Genomic DNA, 25,422 nt, shown 5'->3' with positions numbered 1-25,422 from the left:
AACAGGGAAGGCTTGACATATACTGATATTGATTTTTATACGGTGTGGAGTTTTCATCGAAACAAACAGTTATGTTTGTTGTTTAGGCTGTTTTAAAGATGTTTTTCCTTCCCAGTAAAAATTCTACATAATGTACATGCTAGTTGAACACGAATTACAGACACAACACAGATCCGAACATGTCTCCACAGCAGCACTGGTGGTGGTCAAAATGTCAAAATCCCCAAAGGGTGTCTTTCACTATGGTGACACATTGAACCACAAAAACAATTAACATGTCACCTCAAATTCTCTTAACTGCCATAAAACTGGTGGCCGTGGCTGTAGGTTGAGGTGAGTAAAGCCCACATATCATTACATTTAATTCTGAAAGTGCTATACAGTCACAACAGTGACACCTTTTCCCCAAAACCACAAGACCACCCAAACACAAAACCACAATTTACTTGAGTGATGGGCTCTAAAACATGAAACAGAAATGAGCTAAACCAGAGGCATTTTGTGGAGCTGTGACAGAGCCAGCTCATGCACTATGTATTTATTTAATGACTAATTTTCCCTTCCACTTACAATAACATCTGTATTCTGTGTTAGCATGCAGCGTTCTCAGGATGATTGCCCAAAAGTAACAAACCCCGAAACAAGTGGAATTTTTAACCTCAGCAGAGTCTTACATACCGCATGTCATTTTGAATCTGTGGTGGATCTCAATGAGGTAAAACAATCTCCATGTGAACCAAGGCCATGCATGCAAGTATTTGTCTAATAAATCATCTGTGTGTGCAATTCTGCCTGTGAGATCATCTGAGGATGATAATGCCTCTTGAAGTCTCCTGGAAACCTGAAGCACCTCAGTGTTTGTTTACAAAATTTCAGCGTAAACCTGGATTAACATGATTACAAATAACAGACTCTTGAACCAGTTATTTTTCATCGACATCCGCGTCTCAGTGTGTAATCATTGTCTCGCATAAGCTGTTTCTTGGACCCTGCAGCGCTGCCCTAATTTGCACTGATCATTTGGGAGGAGCCACGTCTTACCCACGCAGATGGTGTTGGTGGAGTCCAGCTTGCTGCCGTGGGTGCACTCGCAGTTGAAGGACCCAGCCACGTTACGACACGCTCCGTTGATGCATGGGCTGGACTCGCACTCATTGATATCTGAAACGTGCAAACACACAACAGAGTTCAGGGCTGAGAGGAAGATTCAAAGTCACCATCACCGTTTGTCAGACACAAACACAATGTACTGGAAACTACATGCAACACATCTGGTAATAATGTCACCTCATAATGACCTTGATTGTTGGTAAAAATGACAAAACACGTGGAGCGCTCACCTTCGCAGGTCTCCGAGTCGGGTTTGAAGACAAATCCCTTAGGACAGGAGCATGTGTAGGAGCCTGGGGTGTTTCTGCACAGGCCGTTGTCACAGAGCAGTCGGTTCACCAGACACTCATTGATGTCTGCAGGTAGGAGAGATGGAATAATCTGGTGATCATGATCATTGTTTTTTGCTTTAAAACAGCCTGGAATAATCTGAAGGAAACTCTATCTCGAAATCTAAATATGCAAATCGTCAGAACTGTATTGTATGTATAGCCAGATTTGGACTGGTGTGACCAAGAGCTTCAATTGGCTGATGCTGTCAGCTAACGTTGGCAAGCTGTAGAATGATATTACAGACCTATTTCTCCTCCATATTTGTGCAACTGTCTATTGTGTCTTACATGTAGCATGCACCTCTATTGCACACTTGTGGCTACAGATTAAAAGGGCTCCATAGTTTACAACAGGAACACGGCTAACCTTCCTAACTGGGGATTCATTTTCTTTAAATAAATGGACCACTGACTCACCAACACAGTTCTTTCCACTGGTGTCAGACTCGTAGCCGATGTTACAAATACAACGGTAGCTTCCTCTGAGGTTCTCACATATGCCGTTCTGGCAAATGTCTGGGTCCAAGGCGCACTCATTGATGTCTAGAAGACGTCAGATGTTATTCAGAAGATGAAGAGGACAAAAACTGAATGAGTGAGTGTTTTTTAAACACTACAATGACATTTACACTTATGTAAAACTTACTCACCTCTGCCATCAGCTGTGATGCCAATACCACTGCTGCACACAGCCTGGAACTCAGCTGGAAGACATGTGACAAGAAAGTAACTGTAGATGAGCTGAATATTTCTTTATTTTAACTTTTATTTTTGACTCCAAATAATTTGATTATTTTCGGGACAGAGCTGCCAGCTCAAAAAAGGTCACTTCTTGAATTAAACAGTATAAGGTCAATCAAAGAGGCTACCTGAGTTTCTGGACGAGCACGGTTGGCAAGGCTCTCCAAAGCCATGTTCAGGATTGGCACAGCAGCACTCCGACTTTGTCACTGCACCAGGGAATGGACGCGAGCATGTGCCCATCTTTATTGCCCCGTAACAGGTGGTCCTCATGTGTGTGTCCACACACACCCTCCCGTCTACGCCAATAGCCAGGCCCGGCGGGCACTCGCAGCGAAAGGAGCCCTCGGAGTTGATGCAGCGGCCGTTCATACAAATGCCAGGTGTCTGACACTCATCAATGTCTGATGGAGAGAGGATGCATGATGTAAACATGATGTAAACACCACATCACATGCCAGCTTCAGTTTATTTGAGAAGGCCGATGCGTGTTCATTACAGCTTGTGTACATTAGTACATACAGCTATGAAAAGACGGCACAGAAATCACAGAGTGCTTCATGTGGAATCAGGTCAAGGGGAGTTCACTTTATTTAGTTTAGGTATGTGTATGCATGTGGAGTATGCACCTGTGCTGCCTGTGTTATGGTGCAACTGCAATAGAATGGCAGCTATTCCTAAATTTTCCAGACTAAATCTCTCAACAGAGACTCATAAAATCATCTATCTATTCCTGGATGGTGCATAATGGCACCTCAGGGAAGATTCAAAAAGTCAAACTTCTGAAACAAAATGGAGCACAAATGGCTTCAAGAGGGATCTGCAGGATTTCAAAGAACACCAAATCTCTCAACAACGTTTTGAAGTGGCCTGTTTGACTCATGGCCCAAGTTTTGAGGTCTTTGTTTGTGCTTAATGAATCCTACACACCGGTACAGTAGCGTCCGTTGGCTGCTAGAGCAAAGCCAGGCTTGCAGATACACTTAAAGCTGCCGTCCTCGTTGATGCACATGCCGTTGAGACACATGTTGGTGGTGGCACACTCGTCGTGATCTGGAGGTGACCAAGATGAGAAGTCAGGTCAGTTTTATGAAGCTGAAGGTTGATGAAAAGTTCCAGCTGTTTTTGTGTGATTGTGTGCTCCTCACCAATGCAGTTCTTTCCATCCGGGGTGAGCTCAAAGCCAGCATTGCAGATACACTGAAAGCTTCCCTCAGTGTTGACACAGCGGCCATTACGACACATCACTCCATTCACAATACATTCATCAATATCTAAAAAGAGGAAGGAAAGAAGGAAATATACACATCAGTGACTCCATAGCTTTGGTATCATATTTTTAAACTGATATTTATCTACAGAAAATTGTTGATATCAGTGATTCACTGTACAGTCAGACATACCAATGCAGGCTTGTTTGGTGGAGGTTCCCTGGTATCCCTCGTGGCACTTGCAATGGTACGATCCAGGTGTGTTGACACAGTCTCCATTGATACATGGATTACTCACACACTCATCCACATCTGGAGAGAGGAAAATAAAGAGAATTAAATCTTTTATCTTGCTGCACAGTCAAAGTAAATAGATTTAAAAATCAGACATAAAGAATACCAGCATCAACCGACACTGGTATTGAGTTCCTTAAACTGACAGAAGATGGCAGTACAGTGCAGGCACTGTCACACAGTCACGTTGTCTGCCTGCCCTCAGACCTGACTGAGTAAACCTGCATGTACACTTATAGAGTATACTGTACAGTGTATAGAGGTTTTTCTTACCAATACACTCCCCGCGAACATCCTGCTTGTAGCCCATGTTGCACTCGCAGCGGTAGCTCGTAGGTGTTGGGATGCAGCGTCCATTCAGACACAGGTTGGTGAAATGTTTGCACACGTCAATAGTGTCATTCACGGAAACAGTGCCTGAAAATACACAACAGATAAAAACTGTAAATAAAACAAAACAACCACAAGTAAAAGACAAAGGAATGATTTTTCCAGATATAGAAACGCCAACTGAAACGAGCACTTTTAACAGACTCATCCAGACACTGACCAATGTGCTGGTGGGTCGGTCCTCCTCCATTGCCTCCAAAGCTCCCACCATTCCCTCCAAAGCTTCCCCCTCCACCGTTGCCGCCGATCCCTCCGTTACCGTTACCGTTTGGTACATTGGGAAACTTATATCCATAGTTGAACCCGTTGCCGTTGTTGTTGGGGAAGTGTCCGTTGGGGTAGCCATGAGGGAGTCCATGTCCTTGGGGAACACCCACAATGCACAGACGCCTGAACTCATCTACAAGAAAGAAAGAGATCACAGGGGAGCAAATCAGTGGATGCAAACAACTGCAGGTAACGTTTCATTTGTTATGAGCCAGGACAAACAGTTTATGTCTTTTCTTACATATCTTAATTTAGACTCAAATGTACTTTGAATCGGTCTGACCACTTTGTAGATTGTATTGCAGAATATAAAAAGGCCATTGCACTTGTTAAGAAGTTGACCTTCTATTGTGTTTACTGCTTTCAGATATACTGTGATTGACGAAGTCATATGATAAAATCATATGCACATAATCTTCTGATTGCAGTATGTCTATTGTATATTTGTATGTATGAATGGATATACTGTATGTAAGTGTGTGTCTGTGTTAGAACAGATTACATATACAGTTTGTATCTTTGGTTGTGTGTTCTCCACTGTTTGACTGTCATAATAAATTAAAACATGCACACATCTCAATTTGAGCGAGATGTGTGTGAGGTAAGCGAGACAGAATGCTCTGTGACACATCAGTTACGGATCACACGGTCTCACGCAGATGAATTCTTTTCTAAATTCCAGTTTGAGTGAAGAGATGATGGGTAATTATCTTCAAACAAATATTTTCCATCTTTCTTTGTTTGGACTTTGCTCATGACATCATCAGCACATGAGTGGATGCCCGCGCCTCTATGGAATAAACTCAAACTCAAAGCAGCTTGACTAACTTCAACAGTGTCGGTCTTGTCTAGTTTTATATTTCTGTGCTAAATTCATTGGGCTTATGCCCCATTCACACTGCAATGGCTTTATTTACTGCCTGTGCTCATGCTGTCTTAGACAATCTACTGTGGACACTGCCAGGTGTTTGTCAACAGAGAAAGAAGGTGATGGATGCTCTGCATTAATTTCAGGCTCATATCCATCCCCTTGATGGAGATCAGGTAACTCAGATATCATTAAACCCATGTCAACAACAATAACGGAAGATATGTGTCTTCTGTCCTGGTTATCATGCTTACTCACCAGACCCTCTGACGGGACACATCTCAGGGATCTGCCCCAAAGCCCAGCAGCGCCCTGTGTCACAGCAACACTGCATCTTGGTATACTGGCCGTTCAGCTCGGCCGCGCAGCGGCCATTAGCCAGAGCAGAGAAACAGGTGCCCACACGCTGATCTGAGGAGACGCAATAACATTTTTAGATGACTGAAAAGACTGATATATAAAGGCACAAATTCATTTGCAGAGATAATAACACAGTAGATTTCCCATCCCAAATATGTGTTTGAGTTTGTTTTTTTTACAAAATTTATGATTTACATTTTGTGGCCCAACTTTTCTGTCACAATATTTCAGACAGAAATCGTACAATTTATACCTTGCATTAATATAACCACACTATTAGTGATGTTGTAGGATAAGGTATTACATACAAAACACAAAATATGTATGTAAAAGAGTGTAAATGTAAAACTGACAGTGTAATTATTGAAATTCTTAAAAATTAGTTCTTAAGATTTGATTCTTTGCTGCACCGTCATCCAAATAAAATCTAAAAGAATGACTTAATTGCAGCTGAGCTTTCATGTTTCTATTTCTCTCCAGTGCTCTAACTCCTTATCGTATTACGGTGATGTAAAAGTGTACTCCAGGGTGTGTCAGTACACCGAGACTTCACTATAGGTTGTGCTTACAGGCGCCACAGATTAGAAGATTTCACACAAACAGGGCAGTGAAACAGTGCATTGCAGCCCAGTGTCGAGTAATTATCGAAGAACTGAAAACAGCAGAGCTGTAAGTCAGAAGACGAGGCTGCTCCTTTCCTTGGTGGCTGCGGAAGAAGCTTCTTTATAGGCTAGCAGTAGGAAAGGTAGCCCGGGGTTTCAACTAACTGCAGGCATCTGAAGGGCCTCCAAATAGGGGTCTTATTTGTTACAGTTTGCCAGGTCAAGGTCAATGGGGCAGAAGAGGGGGCTGCGGTTCAAAGAGCGTGTGTGAGGAGTAAATGGAGGGGGAGAGCATGGGGCTTCTGGGGATTTCAGGAGAATACCCAAAGAAATAAAAAAGTGAGCGTGAGTGAATGCATGGGTAGCATTTTGGAAAGCGAACAGCATATGTGAAAATAATTATCAGGGTATCAACAGAAGGAAAGTATGGTGAAAAACTAAAAGAGGAGTGAGGTGGAGGGAGGAGCGCAAGTCGATTAACTCACTAATGAGCTAGCAGTCTGGAATTAATCAGTTCCATGTGGAGCAATTCTTGCCAATTAGATAGAACATGAGGGGCTGTGCCGTGTCTGGGAGCACATAGAGTACAGTAAACACACACAAACCAGTAAACACACACACACCAGTAAACACACACACACACACACACACACACACACACACACACACACACACACACACACACACACACACACACACACACACTTACGTACAATCAAACATACAGGTATGCATTCCCATTCTATCCACATAACACACATTAATGTGGGCACATATGCTGGTAGAAATACCTCTGCATACACAAACACAATCCAAAAATCATCACATTGGAATGAGCGAGCTGGAGGCATGGTGAAGGAGAAAGGGAACATGGGGAGGGGTTGGAGATGGGGGGGGGAGAGGGGTTTGCTGATGAGGATGATGATGACTTAAATTGGATCCAGACCCCGGCTTGCTTGCTAGTGTTGCTCCACTACACCAAGCATATGCTTTCATTTGGTGAAGTGTTTTTACATACTGAGTGACTGGACAGGTCCTCTTTTTTTTTTCTTTTTTTTTTCCATGGTTCCACTGTGTGACAGGGCATTAGGCTCTGATTACTGTCAGCCCCCCCCCTGCCCTCCAACAACTCCCACTGGCCTACTTCATCACAGTACAGTACATCCCACAAAACACATGCCACATAGTGTAGCCTCAACAGACCAGAGCAAACATCCTTCGTCTAAAGCACGAAGCCAAGAAAGGAAGAAATCAGTCCAAAGAAAAATGATCTGGTCTCGTTTATTCTCTTCAGGTTCAAACGATAAGTGATTAATGAGGAATGGGGAAATGAGCAGAGGTTTATTTGATCTCCCTTTTTTTAAGCTTTGAGTGATTTGAGTGTAAGTGTCACTTTAGACTGGTTTGGAATATCCAAAAGGCAGATTTGCACCCAGTCTAGTCTGCTTTTGTTTGGCTTTACTTATCTATGCTTTTCTCTGCCTTGTCCAGAGACAGAGGAAGGATATATGGGGGCTATGTCTGCTACCTGTTTTATTTGTTCTCACTGTTTTTCTTTTGTCTCCTTCCCTTTAGTTGGCTATACGAGAGCAACTGGAAACCACAACTGAAAGAAGCAAGGTGCAGGATCCAGATGTCAGGGAATGTGAGGAAAAACAGCCAAGAAAACATTAAGACAGATAAGTGGGAGGATGAGCTAATGATAGGAGTTATAAATGAAAACAAAGAAAATCCGCCAGATGAGACAGAACAAGAGAAAAGGCCTGAACGGAGATGGAAATGAGCACTTCCAGAGTAAACAGCGAGACTTTCTATTGTAAGTCACTGAGCTGTTAGCCGAGGGGATGAACTTTTGGTGTGGTACATGCTTTGACACAGAAGAAAGAGATTGAGAAAGACAGACATAGAGTGAGAGGGTGATGTATCACTTCAGGGGGGAAAGAAGAAGCAAAGGGATGAAAGTGGAATGGGAGAAAAATATGGACACGCATAAAGACAGACAGATGGGGAGGCTTTTGAGTTGGGTGATTGGAGCACCGTGTCAATTTTCAATCCACATTCCCTCATACACACTTCAACACACAACAATAGCACAAGCACGCCAGGCTGCCAGCTAATAATTTATCTGTAATTTATCTTTAATCTCATCTTTCACGCCTCCCTCCAGTGTTCTACTAGTTTACCAAGGAAAACACAAATTTGAATAGTTTGCAACTTCTGTCACCCCTTCATCATCTCTTCAATTATCTCCTACCATGTGTTGGCTATTGTTTCTCACACAAATGTTTTTTTTAACCCATTATTTTTTCCGTGTTACCGTTTTTCCTCTAGCTTAATGCCTACATGTAGACTTATAGGGCTGAAAGTATGGGAACACTGCTGTGTACATATATTTATTTATGCCTGTTTTTCATGGTTTAAGCTGCTGTTCAGATTAGGGAAAGTGCTTTAAATACTTTGAACCTCGTAGCTGATGGAAGCCTTTTAATCCTGTTTAACTTCTAGACTGTATATAAAAGTGGACAAGACAAAGGTGCCATAAAGGTGTTTGATTGACAGGCCTGTGGTGCAGTCAGGTTTTATTCTATAGGTGGGCGGGGGTAGTGTCCTCAAGTTACCAATTAGATCGAGCCAGATTCACCGCTTGCTCTTCCCAAGCTCGTCCAAATATGGTCAATTCTGGTTCCAAAATAGCAAGATGGCGACGGCCAAAAAAACGAACTGGAGGCTTCAGAACGTCAGTTCACAAACAAATTGGTGACGTCATGGCTCGTTGCTGCTTGGTTTAATTAGAGAAGGAATTAAAGCCCTGAACTCATTCCCATCCAACATGATGAACTGAATAGCCAACTGATAACCCGCCCTTATCCAGCATTACCTGAATTCACTCTTGTGGCCAAATGGTATATTTACTCTGCTAAGTAAATCCCTTCAGCTACGTTTCAAAATTTGAATGGAAACCCTTCAGAAAAGCAGCTCATGGTTTTGGCTCAGTCACATAAGGGTGTAATGTCCATATATTTTGGTCCATAATGTGTATATTGGCTTCACCTTGCCGGGGCCTGTGGGGTCCTCTTTGTTTTCACTTTAAAAAGCACCATATGACAGCTACCTTGAAGCTGTACAATCCACCAGCTCACAGACTATCTGTGACATCAGCTCCCACTCTGTTTGTGTTACTGTATGTGCAAATGTGGGCACATGTAATCTGGGCACGGATTTCCTTGATAAACTTAACCTGATTCCTTTCCCACTTTTTCCAAAACAAAGCCAATTATTTTCCAGTTGATGGGAGACACATGTCAAAACTAGGGAGTTACTTTATTATGGGGATATCACATTTATGATAAAAAAAAAAAAAATTTAAAAAAATTGAACTAAGAGGAAACATGTATCTTCAATTACAGCAATCCTGAGGCTTTGTGCTTTTATTGGAGTACAGTCTGCCTGGCGCTATGATGCTTAAAGGACCCTGAGCTGTCCATTTTGGAGCAAAATCTTGAAATAATATATCAACACCTGGCTGTGTTTCAGTGAGGCTGCCATAAAGGCATACATTAGCACCTGGTCGTGTTTCATTGGACATCAGTTAGGTATGCACTGTATGTGTGTCAGCGTGTGAGTCAGAGGGGCACTAACATCAGAGCAGATTAATGCTGTCAAGGCCAAATAATGCGTGCAAGTGTGTTTTCTCTGCACATGGTGACCACAGGTCTGGAGGCCAGCTTGACTCATCACAACTCTACTTACAGGAAGTAGTAATGGAGGGAGGGATGTTACGGGCCAGATGTGAAACTTTCAGTGTGTGTGTGTGTGTGTGTGTGGGGGGGGGGGGGGGGGTGAGTGAGGAAATGCACACGTAAGATAGGGAGAGAGAAATGTTGGAAAAGAGTGTTTATTTGTGTGTGACTCACCAACACATCTGGAGCCATCTGTGCTGGAGATGTAGCCTCGTGGACAGGTGCAGACATAGCTACCAGCCGTGTTTGTGCATTCCCCTCCATCACAAACACCGGGAATGGTGCTGCATTCATCAATATCTGAAACACATGGTTACATCATAAATACCAATGTTTCCTTTGTATTATAGGCTTGGTAAATAAAAAAAAAAAATTGGCATAAAAAATGCAAAGGCTCTTTTTAAACACTTCCTCTTTGTTGATTTTAATGCCAGTTTGCATCTTAACTGCCATTTTTCTGAAGTTTGTTAACTCCTATTGCCTTCAGTGCATCAACTTCTTATTCTTATTAGGAAGCTGACCGAGCATCTTTTGCCTTGTCCCCTGCTACTGCACTCCAGTGTACTTTTTACTGCTTTCATGTCTCTTCTCTCTTTTCGCTCTACATTTTGTGAAACCTTACAATGATTATGAAACCCTGTTGGATGCTTCCCAATGATGTGAACTATACGGCTTAGATTACTGCTGTCCTCTTCTTAACCTATCCATGATTGTATCCTCTTCTCTATTTCCTTCCCTACATCTCAAAAGACCAATTCTGATTTGACTGAAATTCAAATGTCTCCCGATCTCTGTGCCGCTGCCTCTTTTTTATTAATATCTATCCATATAATGCCTTTTACTTCTGATTTTAACAAACAAAAACTTGTGTCTAAGTTTTATTTTTTAGCAGCTTGCTTGGCTAGTTTGTCCACTCTTTTGTTACCTATAATGCCTGTAAGAGCAGGAGCCCAAATGAGTATGACTTGACCGCCTTGTTTCCTTATTCCTGTGTACTGGTATTATTTCATCAAGCACACCCTGATGGTTACTGGCACAACATGACACAAGACTGTAGGGTGAAGCCAGAATCACAGACTAGGTCTTTGTTTAGTTTGTTTTGTTCAACCCATGAAGCCATTAAAATAGCATATAGTATATATACCCTTCTTAATCTCAGGTTTGTCTGCATATCTCACTTCTACTGTTAGGAACTATAACTACACACCTGTGTTTCCTGTTATTGGATCCATCTGTACAAATCTGCACAGTTTTTTTATACTTATAAAAAGGTATAACTCATATAACAATAGGTATAACTCATACCTATAAAATTCACTGACCAGATCTATTCTTTCTTGCCTTAATTTGCAATCATTTCAAATCTACCGCTGGAGTTTCAAACATTCACACGATCAAAGACCAGGTGGACAAAACTCATTTTCATGCACTCCCAAGTCTCTGGTTGTTGCAACTTCGGCCTGTTCTTTTTTTCTTTTCTTTTTTATCGTTTAGTGCTCGACGCGATGTCGCAACGTCATCGTTTAATGCAGCGAGATTATCTTATGCGCGTGTCCAAGCGCGCTCACGTTCTGCACACCTTTCCAGTGTGGAGGCCCCCCTCGTGCACAAAATAAATCCCTAAGAAATTACAACATTGGAAATATCACTTATGTATTATAAGCCATAAACATGACGGTGTTCTCCTAAAGGCCTTACATTTTTCATGTTAATACATTTTAAATACGTAGCCTATCTCTAAGTTTAATATCTACACAAACTCTCTAATTAAAAGGGTAAATCATTTGTCACTGATGTTTAAAATAATGCAGTAACTTGAAATTGTATTTCTAAACTTGTAAAAAATAATGGTGTTCACTAATCAAAGGCTTAGGCCAGAGTAAGAAAGATAGAGGTAACAGACTATAGGAGGTGAGTTTAATATCTTTACACTGAGACAGTAACTCAGTATGGGGAAGTTTAATACAGTGTCCATGTCTTGGTATGAAATGTAGCCTTTGTATTATCCCAGTCAAAAGGCGTCATACATATGCAATGTTAAAATGTGGTTTAAATATGGTATTTGAAGTTGTTTCCAATTTCCAAATTATGATTCCACTGAAATCCCGGCAGGTTAAAGGTAATAAGCTGACCTGATTTAAACGTACCATGGTTTGACTCTGAAACGTCCTCGATGTCTGACAGCGTCTTGGCTCCGTGCTTGGCAGGGCCCACCTCGCTGTGGTACGCTTTATGATGGCATTAAGTTGTGTTACTCGGTGAGTGGGGGCCTCATTGCTCCATGATGGGGGAACCCAAAGTAAAGTTCCAGAAGGTATTGCGTTTTTATGATGTGTCATGCTTATTTATACATATATGTAATTTCTGCACCACTGTGAAGCGTAATTACAGCATTAGTGCAGACATGGTGTGTGTACGGTAATGTGTGTGCCCTTTGCGTTTAGCTGGAAGAGTGAAAGCTGTGTGTGTTTGTTTTTCTAGTGGTAAAGAGCATGCAACTTCTGCGTCTTCCTGTGTGTCTGTCTAGTAACGCCTGGCGCGGGAAGCTAAGAGGCTGTTCTTCCCCTGCTGACTCCTGTCTGACAGCAGTGGCAGAAGGCCTAGGTGAGGCTGTAAAAGCCCAGCCAAATAAACCCTGTGTCAGCAGCAGCAACAGCACGCCAGACATTACTCCACACAGACGTAGCACTGTGGGACTGCCTGTGTGTACAGAGGGAAATGTGTGTCACCTGGATAAATGTTTACAACTGAGTCGTCAAATATGCAACGTCTGTATGACTATGCACACATGTACACACATATAGAAGTTTGAAATTTAACTAGTATCATATTTTCATTTTATCGAAACTCCTGTGTGAGAGTGTGAGAGTGTGTGAGTGTGTGAGTGTGCGTGAGAATCCGTGAGTGTCAGAGCAACGGGGAGGTCCGTTTGTGTAATGAGAAAGTCTCCCAGATGCCGTAAGTGTTTCTTTGTTCAGCACTAACAGCTGGTTTTGTGCCAAAGCACTGTATTTATGGAAGGAAAATGGAAGGCGAGGCAAAAAAAGCTGAAAGAGGAGGAGGGTAAAAAAGGAGAGACTGTTAAGCACAGTCTGAACTCTGCTGGCTGTAAAACCAGGTGCCTCGTTGTGCCCAAAGCGATCAGACTGCCGTGACATCTTAACTGTCCTTTGTCTTAACTGCTCCAAAACCTCACAAATTTCACTGAAAGCTCTCAGTGAGGTGGTGTGTGTATTAGCTAGGAGGGTGTTTCAATAAAAAACCTTCCCCCAAGGGATGTGCTGTAATTGTTTGTGAGATTTCTCTGAACATGGGTTTCCTGCTGATCCATGACTTAAAATACGTCACAATTGTTCTTTTGTTTTACGAGCTTTACGAACAGTAAACTCTTTCTCCCCTCGCTCTGCATGGGTAAAAAAAAAAAAAAAAACCTGCATGCAAAACCCTAAAATAATCAAAACAACATCAGAACTAATATCAGTTCATTTTTCAACTGACAACTAGAGTTACGACCTTGCAGCTATATGCCTCCACCAACTAGTCAAGCTGCATAAAAGAAACCATTTATGTTTAATACTTATTAATTACCATTGTATTTAACTTTTGAATAAGACAGAATCTGCTGCTGCCACTGATACTGACTGATCACTCCATTAATCAATAAATATACATTTTTACAATGAAGTTCACTTAGTTCATCAAGCAAAAACTTGAACCTATTGTTGGTTCCTGTGTCTTAAATGTGAGGATTGCCTACATTTGTATAGTTCATATAATTCTTTTGAGACAATGAAAATGTTGTGCCTCTTTATTGATTATGTGAAATGATCTTTAGTGGAAGCTCTTGTCTTGTTTTGACCATAATCACCTTGTCTGAACAGAATAAACCTAAACTGTGGAACAAGGCAGTGTGTATCATATACAAATCTGTCAACCTCACCTAAGGTCTCCACAATTGAGCTGTTTTCTCTTTCATGTCACCACATAATCATCAGTCAGTTTTGATCATTATGGTGAAGTGATATAACTACAAGCATTTGGGGACCAGAGACAAAGGTGACCTTGTAATCCTGATCTCCTGGTGTGTACTTGGTTAGCCCTCTGTCGCCTGTATTGTACCAACTTAAATGTGTCTACAACATCCACACCCAAATCTCACCCAGCAGAGCTCAGCATCTCTGGAAACGCTCAGTCTCTTCTTACTGTAAATCCTGAACTGAGATGGCGCTCCCCCAAAACCTCAACTGAAACCGGGACTCTGGTGAATTGAGTGAAGTCATCCTTCTCATTTCCTACTTTTTTTTACAGTGACATAAATCACTTTTTGGTGTGTCATGGTAATTGCCTCTCATTAATCTGAAGGTGGAAACACTAGTTTTCCAGAAAATATAAACAGTTATCGTCTTGTTGTCTGGAGCAGCTCCTCGCCCTTTTGGAAGCTAATAAAAGCAGGATTTAGATAATAATTCACACACTGATACAGCACGATAGCCAATGCAGCCAGGGTCTTGTTCAGTGGAATAGATGTCATCTGGCTGAAACAGTTTAAGAGCTTTCTGTAATCCTCCCACGAGACTAAGAACATACCGGCTCCAGTCCAAGAGACACAACGCCTGCCTGGCTAACTATCGGACTGTTTAGCCGGGGCATTGTTTAAATTCCATCCAATCAACACATTGTAATGTGAATCCACTCTGCTGTGTGAGCACACCGCTTTCCATGAGTACATGTGTGTTTATGAGCACACGTCAAGCTTACTTTAACTCCGAACACATCGTCACTTTTTAAGGGCCCGTGGAGATTGGACGAAATGATCCCAGCTAACCCAAAGTTATCATAAAGCGCAGAGTCCGTGGCTGTCTCACCAATAATTCAACAAAATCTAATTTAAGTCACACTGAATTCTGTTGAATTGGCAATAAGTCCCTCTGTGTCGAGTTGATATATCTTGGAGTGCTCGGTTGATTATTATTAAAATGTGAAAAATCATCTCGTGGTCATTATTTTAGTGAATAATAAAGTTCTTTGCTTCCAAATGTAGAGAAACATGGAGAAACTTGGCTTTGACCTAAAAATCTACATTTGACTTTGAAAAAAAATAAGCCTTTGTCAATAAGTTTTCCAGACTAAATGAGGAAGTTGTAAAATCACAGGGACAATAATTAATTTCAGCCATAACAGGTTCTACATTGTAGTTTGTCCTGAGGAAGACGTGGGACAGTTGGAATAAATTTACATTTTGCGGATTCAGACAAAGTGATCTTTCTTTTCTTCGTCTCTAAAATTATCTTGAAGATGTCCGTTTTGGTCTTTTTGGTGGTACCTGTGGTGATGAGCCGTAATTGTAGCTGTGGTTTTTGAGGAAATGAATCTGAGATCCAAAACAATGTGGCCTGTGTGACGTATTTTGTTTTTCCTTGGAGTTACACTTGTTTTCGTCATCTTAAGTCATCCGTCTTTTCTTTGTTTGTACAGACATAGAAACTGTTTATTTGCAACGCGAGCAGAGACAGCAAAAAGCAGTGTGTCTCTTCTTCTTGTCCCTCTCTTTTATCATCTTCTTACTCTTCTTTGTTTTCTTTTATCCTCTTTTGTTCTTGTTCTCCTCACCCAGTTTGTTCAGTTTGCAATACTGCATATGCAAACACTTCGATCCATGGAGTCACCGCATCATTCACCATTGTGGTACTTCGTCTGGTGATAGATAGTTACTTATAAGACATTTATTTAGTTGAAAGTCTAGGAGATTATTACTTTAAAGAAGTTAAAACATTACACTCTTGGCTTATTTCAAAGCCCTGCTGCCTCTGTCCTGTAAAAAGTGTGTTTCACATTCAGCGCCTCCTGCACTGCTTTTATCTACCTTAATATTTCCCCAGTCACTCATCATCCAGCAATTTAGACGATGGCAGCACATCAAAGATGTCCGTAGGATCTGTTTATTGACCAGAGTTACCCAGAGCTGGTGGACATGCATTTTGAATATGGTGACCATCTTTTGGTCTTTTCTTAATTCTCAAACATGACTTTGTGTTAATGTAACTACAACGAATTGACTTTCTGATCCGCCTTACCTTCACATTTGTGGCTGGTTTCACTCTGACGGTGGCCGGCGGGACATTTGCATTCGTAGGATCCCACAGTGTTGATACAGTTGCCTCCAGCACACAGACCTGGCACTGCCTGACACTCATCCACATCTAAGAGAAGTCACAGATATATGTGAGAAGAGGCAAAAGCACATTAGAACAACAGTTGCAATTATTACTTTCATCTGCGGAGGTTAGGAGATGCAGCATACAACGTTTGTAATAAATCCAACTCATACTCAAACATAATATATGCAGTACATTTTCTTTAAGTAAACAATGGTTCAAAGCAGCCTTTTAGATTGTTTCTGGCACATATTCTGTCACTAAAACTTGGCTCTTTATTCCCCTTCTGTTCTGTTTGCAATGAGAATGAGGTAAAAACGAGCAATAACTTGGCACTGGCTGTGATGTCTAAGACCATGTCCAGAAAGACTCACTTCAGCTCTTGTGTGAACAGGAAATGACTTTTTAAATGTATGTTCTTCCCAGTATTCAATGTGAGTCACTTTTACCAGTATTGGGGATATTTCACAGGGCGGATACTTGTAAAAAAAATTGTGGATACCTCTGATTCTGTCTACGCTCAGACACACACACACTCACACACATTGAGTTCAGTGCCAGTCACTGAGCAGGAGCCAAACATTGTGAATGTGCAGCTATGCTCTCACAAAAACAAAACCCACCTGCATGCCTACACGCACACACACATCAACAATAAATTCATATAAGCAGCCTGTTTCTAATCATCTGAAAACATTAAATCGCTGCTTCTCTTTAAAGAAAGGCGGAAAGTTCTGTCAGTGTGAAGGAACTCTGTGGCAAAGGCTGAGGGAGAAAGAGAGCAATGACCAGCCAACATCCTGATGTGGAACCTGGAGTGCAATCCTTACATTTGGATTCATAGTCATGTGTGCTTTGTACTGCTGCCAGTAAGACGTTGCTCTGGGCTCTTTGGTGATTGTTGGTCTTTAGTGTGAGTGTGTGTGAGAGAGTTGGAGAGAAGGAAAAATACATATTCAGAGAGAGAGGGAAGCACAGACAGACTATGAAGAAGAGTCCAAGAGCCGATATGAAAGTCTCATACAGTAGAGATGAGTTAATATCTCACACTGGCATACCTACTGTATAACATATGAGCAACCTGGCACCCCCAACAAAAAGAAAGGAAGTAGTGGAGTTAAATACAAATCAGTTACTGATCCCAGATGCATCATCTTTTTCAATCACCCTCATAAATGATTCATACATATAGCTGGGAGGACTGTGGTTTTACTCTGTCATGTGGAAGATCCTGTTATATATATATCCCTAACATTTTTACTGTAACATTTTCCAGGTGTATAGATAAATAATTATCAGTACATGCAGTGTATTTTCGAGGCTGTAGTTATTGTTTTTAACTATCTTCCCTCATGGAAGGATGCATTTATAATAGCTGTCAATCTTACAATACATAACTGTTTGGTTAAAAAAAATAATAATAAAATAAAAAGTTTCTCCAAAGTTAAGAGTTAAGAATGAACTGAATTCATTAAAAGATTCGAAAATCAAATAAGCCTCTAGCAGCAGTGGATTTGGACAGGTCTGTGTTTGGCCTTAACCAGAACTTAAGTCTTGAAAATCACTCGTTTACACAATTTCATGCTAAAATGAGGACCAGTACTGCACACTGTCACTTGATCTGCAAAAAACAATCTGACTTAACCAGCCACTCCTGCACAAGTGAGTTTGTTTTGTGCGACAAAACTGGGCTTGATCCTAACAAAATAAATAGCATTGTTCTTGCAGTTGCGCTACGGCTAGCTTTATGCCTGCAAAGAAATAGACCGTCCGCATGCACCCTGGCAGTATAATCATTTTTAAACTGAAGGCTCTGCACTTTTAGATTTTGCCATTAAATTATAGCAGCTTCAATCTATTTTTTTTTTTTAATTACTCAAAACCTGAGCTTTCTATAATCACTAATTGTAAAATCCATGAACCTGATGTTTTTAGCACTGATACTGTTGATACTGATACATGTGAAGATCAGTACAAAAATACTTAAGACAAACTCAGTCTCTCCCCATGACGACATCTAGACATCAGCCATCAGCCATCACAATCTGCCCTGGGTAATGTTGGGTGTATCCAGAGAGGGCCTGGCTGGGCTCATTTAATAGGGGACATGACCTCCACATGTGTGTCACACATTGATGCAAGCTTAGTGCTTAGTCTGGGCAGGGCTATAGGTTATTGGAGAGGCATGCCGAGAGAGTCTGGTCTGGTCCGAGGGGTTTCTGGAGACCTGCAGCAGGAATGTTGATGAAAGAGGGCGAATCTAAGCTGATATTTTCCTCATTCTCTCAGCCTGAGTTTCTTGATTCTGTTATGTCTACATACTGTTTGTGTTAAAGATTTAGAGTGTGATGAATAGAGTGAGGAGATACTGTGTATATATAGACACTTTGTAGGGGTACTGCAGTGATTTAGAATAGCATTTCCATGAGGTTAAATGACTCGAAAAAGACCATGTAAAGACGAATGGTCAAAGTCAAACTGAGACAGACATGGGTGAAGCTCCAAAAACACTGGATCCTAACTATCCCGCAATGGAACTCAATCGCATGTCTCAAAAAACCCTCCATTCCTCCTCCTCCTCCATTCCTCACTCTGTAATGCTGCTTTCTGGTTAAAACCTGGGGTCTCCATGGCAAAACTAAGTGATGTCACTGTTACGTTACACAACTGTTTTTACAGGCTAAATATTACTCCCAGTAGTCTAGTGAAGTGAATTTGAGATGTAAAGGTAGTAGAGTGCCCTTTAGGCAACAGGGAAAGGTTTCTGTTTCAGTGAGCCGCTCGAATACTTTTACATGGCGTGTTTACTAAAAGGGAGAATAAACTCATATCCTGACTTTGAGAGAGACAGATGTAACTCTGTGGCATGTTGATATGAGGCGGTTTAATGAAATACAGCAACACCTAAACCTGCGAAGGGATTCATGTACACAGATTCAGGTAAATACGAGCTCGTATCCGGCCTAATGTGTCCATGTAAATACCACCCGTGTTGTTAACACTAGTCTGAGGATGTTGCCAAGTAGGAACAGCAGCTGAGATCATGGGGATTTTGGATTGTTGTGTATTTGTGTGTGTTATTATGTGCGCCCATCTTCAACTGTGTTAACGTGCCATTAAAAACAAGGTGCACCAGGTGTGTATAGAAGAAAGGGTGAGATCTGACCTTGGCAAGCTCCCGTGCGGATGTTGGGGATGAAGCCTCGTCTGCAGGGGTGAGGCTGGGCAGGACACTGCTCGCAGGGGTGGCCCCATGCTCGGCCAATTGTAGCGCAGCAGAGAGTTTTGGTGCAGACGATCCCACTCAGCTGGCCTTGACACATCTGGTTGTTCACCTGGGTGAAACATGGCCCAGTCCTGTAGTCTGTGGTTGGAAAGACAAATGTACCCTTTGTTAGTTGGTGGCTGATTTCACATTTAACTGATTAAATGAGAAAGCAGTGATCAATTTCCTCGAGTACATCTGGTACGCTAGTAAATGAAACCAGATTAAGTACATAATTGAGAAATTTCTTTGTGATGAAAAGGGCATATTTCCTGCAATATCTGAGTCAGTGATCTTTTTTTTCTTTCTTTCTTAATTTTACTCAAAGTTTACAACAAATGGAGGAATGAATATGGAAAAAAAACAGCACGAGAAGATGATTGTAGAGAGATGACTCGCTGTACCTTGAAACACAACTTTTTTTTCATATGTTAGTCTTTGGATCAACAAAGAAGAGCACTTACAGGAAGCAGGTTTAACAAGGACTTAAGAAGAACAATGACAACTGGTAGCAGCACAACAGACCATGTCAGGCATGTGATTTCATCCTATTAAACCTACACAGATTCGACTTGCAAATGACATTCACTGTTTCTTTCAGCACAAACTTGGCAATAGGATAAGTATTTAGTGCCTGTGATAGTACGTTTACCCATCAGACTGACATACTGAAGCACATTCCAGTACTTCTAACCAGCAGTGGATGGTCGGCTAAACAGTGGTGGGTTTTATTTCCACTGCAATAACAGTGCAACCAGCTAATGACAGCATGGTTGTCGATAACATCACATAATTATTCTCGAAAAAAATAATCTAAAAATGATTATGCCATTTGAATGCATCTGTATGTGTGACTTTGCTAATAAAAAACTTCTTGATGACATATATTACTTAAAGCACATCCTTTGTTGATAAGTAACACTATTATCTCAGCAGAAATCAGACAGATGTGTTTAATTGCACATCATTTATTTTTTTGGAAAGCTTAGTCACAACATTACAGATTAATACACACACTCCTTCATATACAAACATATTATGAGAACAAAATGTCCTCAGCTTCAGTGATCATCTTGGCTCCTTGCTACACTGCTGCTGGCCAGTGAAACTGGCATAATCTTGTTAAATGCACTTCACAAATCAGACACAATGACCTCATGCTGAAACCATTTCAGCAACACTATGTTCGTCCTTTCAATCACATACAGCCTAATGATGGCTTCCCTTGTGGGAGAAACCCTTATTAAGTTTTCTACAGTGGCGCCAAACTTAATATAGCCTTCATTAAAAAAAAAGAAAAAAAAAGTAGATTGTTAGATTGTCACAGTGGAGATGAAAGGCAAACTGTATGGTCGGCTAGCCAAGACTGTGACAGTGAGATGTGGTGAAAGAGAGCTGTGTGCTCAGCTCTGAAAGACAGAATGAGAAGGCAGGATGGGAATCAGCGGTGCTGTCTGGTGCGAGTTGTGCTCTACACTTATTGCCCCTATTAGTTCCTTGTGCAACGTGAAAGGGGATCACAGAGTAGGAGAGAAAAATCAGAATGAACGAAGAAAGTAGGTCAAACTGAGCATGCAGAGCGCAGGTTGGGGCTAAAGCCAGTTCTGCTTGTCGTCCATCTGTCTTCATTTCTCTCTGCCCACTTCAGGTCTTCCTGTCCGTCTGTCTTTCACTCTCTGCTTGTCTGCCTATCAGCTCCTCTTTGATCTCCCAGCTTTATGTGACCCGGTTGGCTCAGCTGACCTACACACCACATGTTTTGAGCCCTAAAACAACACATTACCTGCACAAAGCCCAATACTCCCTGTTTACTCTGCAACAAAGTTACATTCAATACGAGGCAAAGCTAAAGACTAAGACTGTTGTTATTTTGCACTTTTCGTGTCGTCAACAAAATGTATCTCTCAATACTTTTCAACTTCACTGTGTGTGATACTCAATGTTCAGTCCTGAAATTCTGATTTAGAAAAATAAACAGGTTGGTCACATTTAAAAAAAAAAAAAAAAAAAAAAAAAAAGTTACTGAAATGGGAGTAAATAGTTTATCTACCTACTTCTATATTTAACCCTCAATTAAAACTTTTTTTTTTTTTTGCGCATTTACAACAACACAATGTTTATGGATGTGAACCATGCACTTTTTTTTATTATAAAGCAGAAAATGTGTCATGTATCATTGAGCAACACTGGTCAGACACACAGCAGCCAAGTTCAGCATGCATGTGTGCTAAATTAGATGTGAATGCATACACATTCTTTCTCAAACACTGGCCCTGCTCTTGTCTGACTCTTACAAACATGTGTACACACAAGAATGCACATACTTGTCTGTGTACATACACATGCCTGAAGGAAAACACAGCATCTGTCTGAGCTGCAGCGTCGAGCCAAACAAAAAGATTGAAGCGATAACAGCTTTCTTTAAAAGCAAAAAAACAACAACGACCAAAGCCTGCCCGTCTCCTTGTCTCCTGTTGAAAGTGAATCAGCGTGTGTTCAATTTTTTCTTGCGCATAAATTTGTGTGTGGAAAAAAATGTGTGTATATTTGAGAGAGCAATCCAACATCCTGACTCGGTCCGGCTGACAACATTCGGAAGCAATTTGGTCTAATTAAGAGTTCCAATTGCTGAATAGATCAAAAACATTCTGCGATCCCCCTCTACACTCCTGAGCCCACTGTCAGCAACCTCCGTCTCTCATTCATACCTCTCCAGTTTCATTCATAAACTCCATCCTATCTCCTTTATGTATACTCTCTGTATACATCGCAATGAATCAAGTCCTTTTACTGAATTGAATGTTTCAAGGTATTGCAGCCAGTCTGCAAAAAGCCACACTTTCACCTAGATCGGCCCACACAGATGAGCCAATCAGTCATATCAGACATTGTTAATGGCATCTGACCTCTCACACATGATGATGTTTTTGTAGTCAAGCTAACACTGCAAAAATATATGATCTCTCACTCAAAACTGATTACACTTTGCTCTGATGAAAGTTGGATTAAAGGAAGATAACATACTGTAAAGGCTGAACTGAGAAAATATTTAATCCTGTCTGGAACTCAAAGCTCTGCGCTGAAAACATTTTCCCATCAACCCATATCCAGCTACGGGATCACAGAGATGAGACAGGGCACTGACCTGAGCACAGGGAGAAAACGAGAGGAAAGGAGGGATAGCACATGAGAAGACAAGAAAATCTAATTTCAGACTCATTAATAACTTCTGAAGTATTTCTAAAAACTCCCATGAGGGAAGGTCTGGGAAGATAAGAAACCTGAAATATGAGTTTATTACATGGAAATGAGGCTGTGATCAATTATACATACTTTCCTTTGACAAGAGTTCAACAAGTCAAATGCATAAAGAAAGAAATATATGTATACAAAAGTGTGTGTGTGTGTGTGTGTGTGTGTGTGTGTGTGCGTGCGTGCGTGCGTGTGTGCGTGCGTGTGTGTGTGTGACCTGCGTTTTCCCATCTGTCTGTTTGAATTTAAGTGTGAGCGTCTGTGTATGAGTGTCTCTGTGTGTACAGTTCAGGCGCGTGCGTGCGTGAGTGAACAAGCATGTGTTTTCAAGCGGATGTCCTCTCTAGACTTTATACAGCTGGAAGATTTACTCTGTGCCTAAACGTCATGCTGTTACTCACCTGTTGAGAAATTTCCCAATTATCCTGTGTGTGTGTGTCTGTGTGTTTTCATATTTGGTTGGTGTGTGCAGACTGAGCACACGTCTGGTGGTTCTTGTGGAATTTCTGAATGCAGCGGTTTATTTGTGTATTTTAGCTGATGTGGATATAAATAAATGATTCAAATGTGTGGATTTGTTTGTTTGTAAGTGCATGTGTGTGTGCGTTTCTGCCGCTGTGTTCGGGATGTTTATCTCATCATGGCCAACCATAGCAGCCTCTGTTAGTCTTATCAGCGCTATTATCAACAGGCTTGAAATCACCCTTTTTCTTGACCCCTAATCATTCCTTGAGGAGTCTGCTCCTTTAATTTCTTCTGCTCCAAAAGCAGCCACTCAAACGTGACTAAATGTTTAACACAACACACACACACACACACACACACACACACACACACACACACACACACACGCACACACGCACACACGCACACACGCACACAGGGAAAAGAACTGTGGGAGAACTGCAGTGAGAGATAAGCTCTCAGCATTTAAGATCTGAAGGCCTTATACCGCTAACTGCTGCGTGTGAAGACGATTATACAGATCGCACATGACGACATACACAAAATAGTTTAGAAAACGATGAGAAATTCTTAACATGTTGAATAATTTTGTGTATAATTTTTTGTGATGTCATATCATGTGTCAGCAAGTTGTAGATGCTGCACTTCCTCTGTCATTGTTTCTGCAGCTCACCCATTGTGCCATAAATTCTATATCAGCTATTTTGGTCTGTTTTGGGAAACTTCCTCGACTCTGTCCAGCAATGGAACAATAATGCACACCCTATTGACTGCAGGCACCGCCAGGCAAAAAAAAAAAAAAAAAAAAAGTCCGGCCAATGGCCTCCAAGTCTCCATCAACAACCACCACTCATGGGACATTTTACTTATTCAACAAAGGGGAAGTCTTTGTAGTGTGTGTAAAGTGGGTCCATTATTCATCTGATTAGATCAAAGATTCCATCACCGTCCCATGAGGCTCCTCAAATATTGATTTGAATAAACCCGAGCATCTACATTTTGTCCGGGTACTGGTGAGTGGGTTCCTCAACTTTCTGTTTATGAGACGGCTCGTAAAATTTTTTAGCCTGCATGAAAAGCAGACACTAAAAACCGCTTGTGAAATGTGGCGCTCCTAATTACACTTATAATACATAAATTGATGATTTGATTCATAACATATAATCATGCATAGTATCTGGATGAGACACGGGCCTCATTATATCAGGGAGTCACATTTTCAGTTGGGGAATAAACTACGGTACGGCAGGGTTTTAAAATGCTCTGTGCCCGTTTTCCGGACTTTCAGTTAATCTTTGCCCCTTTGTGCCTTGATACAGTTTATTGCGAATCTTGAAGCAGAAATTTCTGCATCTGGAAAACACACATTTGGGGCTGCCATTAAAAGGCAATATAGACTTGCTGTAACAAATTTAGCCAGGCTCCAAACTGGCTGACTCAGACTAAATTGTCGCTGGGTATATTTTCCATAAAGTGACCCGTGTTTGCCCTGGAGTCCCACCCACCAACGAGTGCAGCCATCCTGTCCAGCCATGTTCTGTCCACTCTTGTCCAGAGTCAATAGAGCAGAAATAGATCAACTTCCTACACTTCCAGCACCTCAAACACCCCTCACATCACTGCTCGCTGGGGTGCAGAATCGCCCCTCTGCGATTATCGGTCTGTTTGGTCTGGACTGGATAGAAATTGACCGCAGAGAGGGTATAGGTCCACTGAGACAGACTGGACTGAGCATTCCTGGAATAGACTTGGCTCAGTGGACCAAAGCTCCGCGGACACACTTTAGCACCACTCCCTGTTACTGTACATGTATGTGAAATGGTGTAAAAAGCATTAACAGAAGCACCATATTGACGTGTGATGCATACAGTTCACATGTCATGTAATGCAAAAAGACTAACAGGAACAAATCTCCATGACAGCTGCAGTAGAAGCCCTGTGAGGCTATATGCCAAGGTGCTTTCAGCTAAATGCTAATGTCAGTGTTTACTTGCTTTTGCTCATCATTTTTAATTTACACGGTTAACATGATAACTGCAGGTGAGCCTTATGCTTTTCCAATTATCTGGTTTTAAACCAAAGTGGACAAATAACATTTGACCCGATGATGCTGCCAGATGGAAACTGAAGAGATAGCCAAGTTTATTATTATTTATTCTGAAGGGAGCATGAATGTACCAAAGTTGATGGCTGTAGTGAAATGTGTTGATTGCTGTTGATATTTCACTTAAAACCATAAATGTCAAGCTCACGGTAGTGATACAGGGTAATCAAAATCTTTGATTCATCTGAACAGGAACATATTCATCATCCTTTATTTGAATCATTGAATTCAAGTCAAACTACATACACACCATTAGCATGCACGTC

The 25,422-nt window shown here is 41.4% G+C and overlaps 1 protein-coding gene across 2 annotated transcripts in view; it reads right to left on the bottom strand.

The window, feature by feature from the left end:
* The window catches only part of fbn2b (fibrillin 2b), a 68,392-nt gene that overhangs the window by 19,135 nt on the left and 23,835 nt on the right, over positions 1-25,422 (bottom strand). For both annotated transcript variants that reach the window (XM_069150543.1, XM_069150541.1), the window contains 14 exons: positions 19,237-19,434; positions 15,990-16,115; positions 10,090-10,215; positions 5,472-5,624; positions 4,239-4,478; positions 3,962-4,105; positions 3,587-3,706; positions 3,332-3,457; positions 3,114-3,236; positions 2,312-2,587; positions 2,093-2,146; positions 1,860-1,985; positions 1,341-1,466; positions 1,042-1,161 (listed from right to left, as the gene is read on the bottom strand). In XM_069150543.1, coding sequence (XP_069006644.1) covers positions 1,042-1,161; positions 1,341-1,466; positions 1,860-1,985; positions 2,093-2,146; positions 2,312-2,587; positions 3,114-3,236; positions 3,332-3,457; positions 3,587-3,706; positions 3,962-4,105; positions 4,239-4,478; positions 5,472-5,624; positions 10,090-10,215; positions 15,990-16,115; positions 19,237-19,434 — 2,058 coding nt within the window. The remainder of the gene's footprint in view (positions 1-1,041; positions 1,162-1,340; positions 1,467-1,859; positions 1,986-2,092; positions 2,147-2,311; positions 2,588-3,113; positions 3,237-3,331; positions 3,458-3,586; positions 3,707-3,961; positions 4,106-4,238; positions 4,479-5,471; positions 5,625-10,089; positions 10,216-15,989; positions 16,116-19,236; positions 19,435-25,422) is intronic.

Source organism: Embiotoca jacksoni, unplaced genomic scaffold (genome assembly GCF_022577435.1).
Source record: "Embiotoca jacksoni isolate LCO1_2020_lvr unplaced genomic scaffold, fEmbJac1.0.p SCAF_16, whole genome shotgun sequence".
Taxonomy (NCBI): Eukaryota; Metazoa; Chordata; class Actinopteri; family Embiotocidae; genus Embiotoca; species Embiotoca jacksoni.
This window is presented reverse-complemented; position numbering and strand designations above follow the sequence as displayed.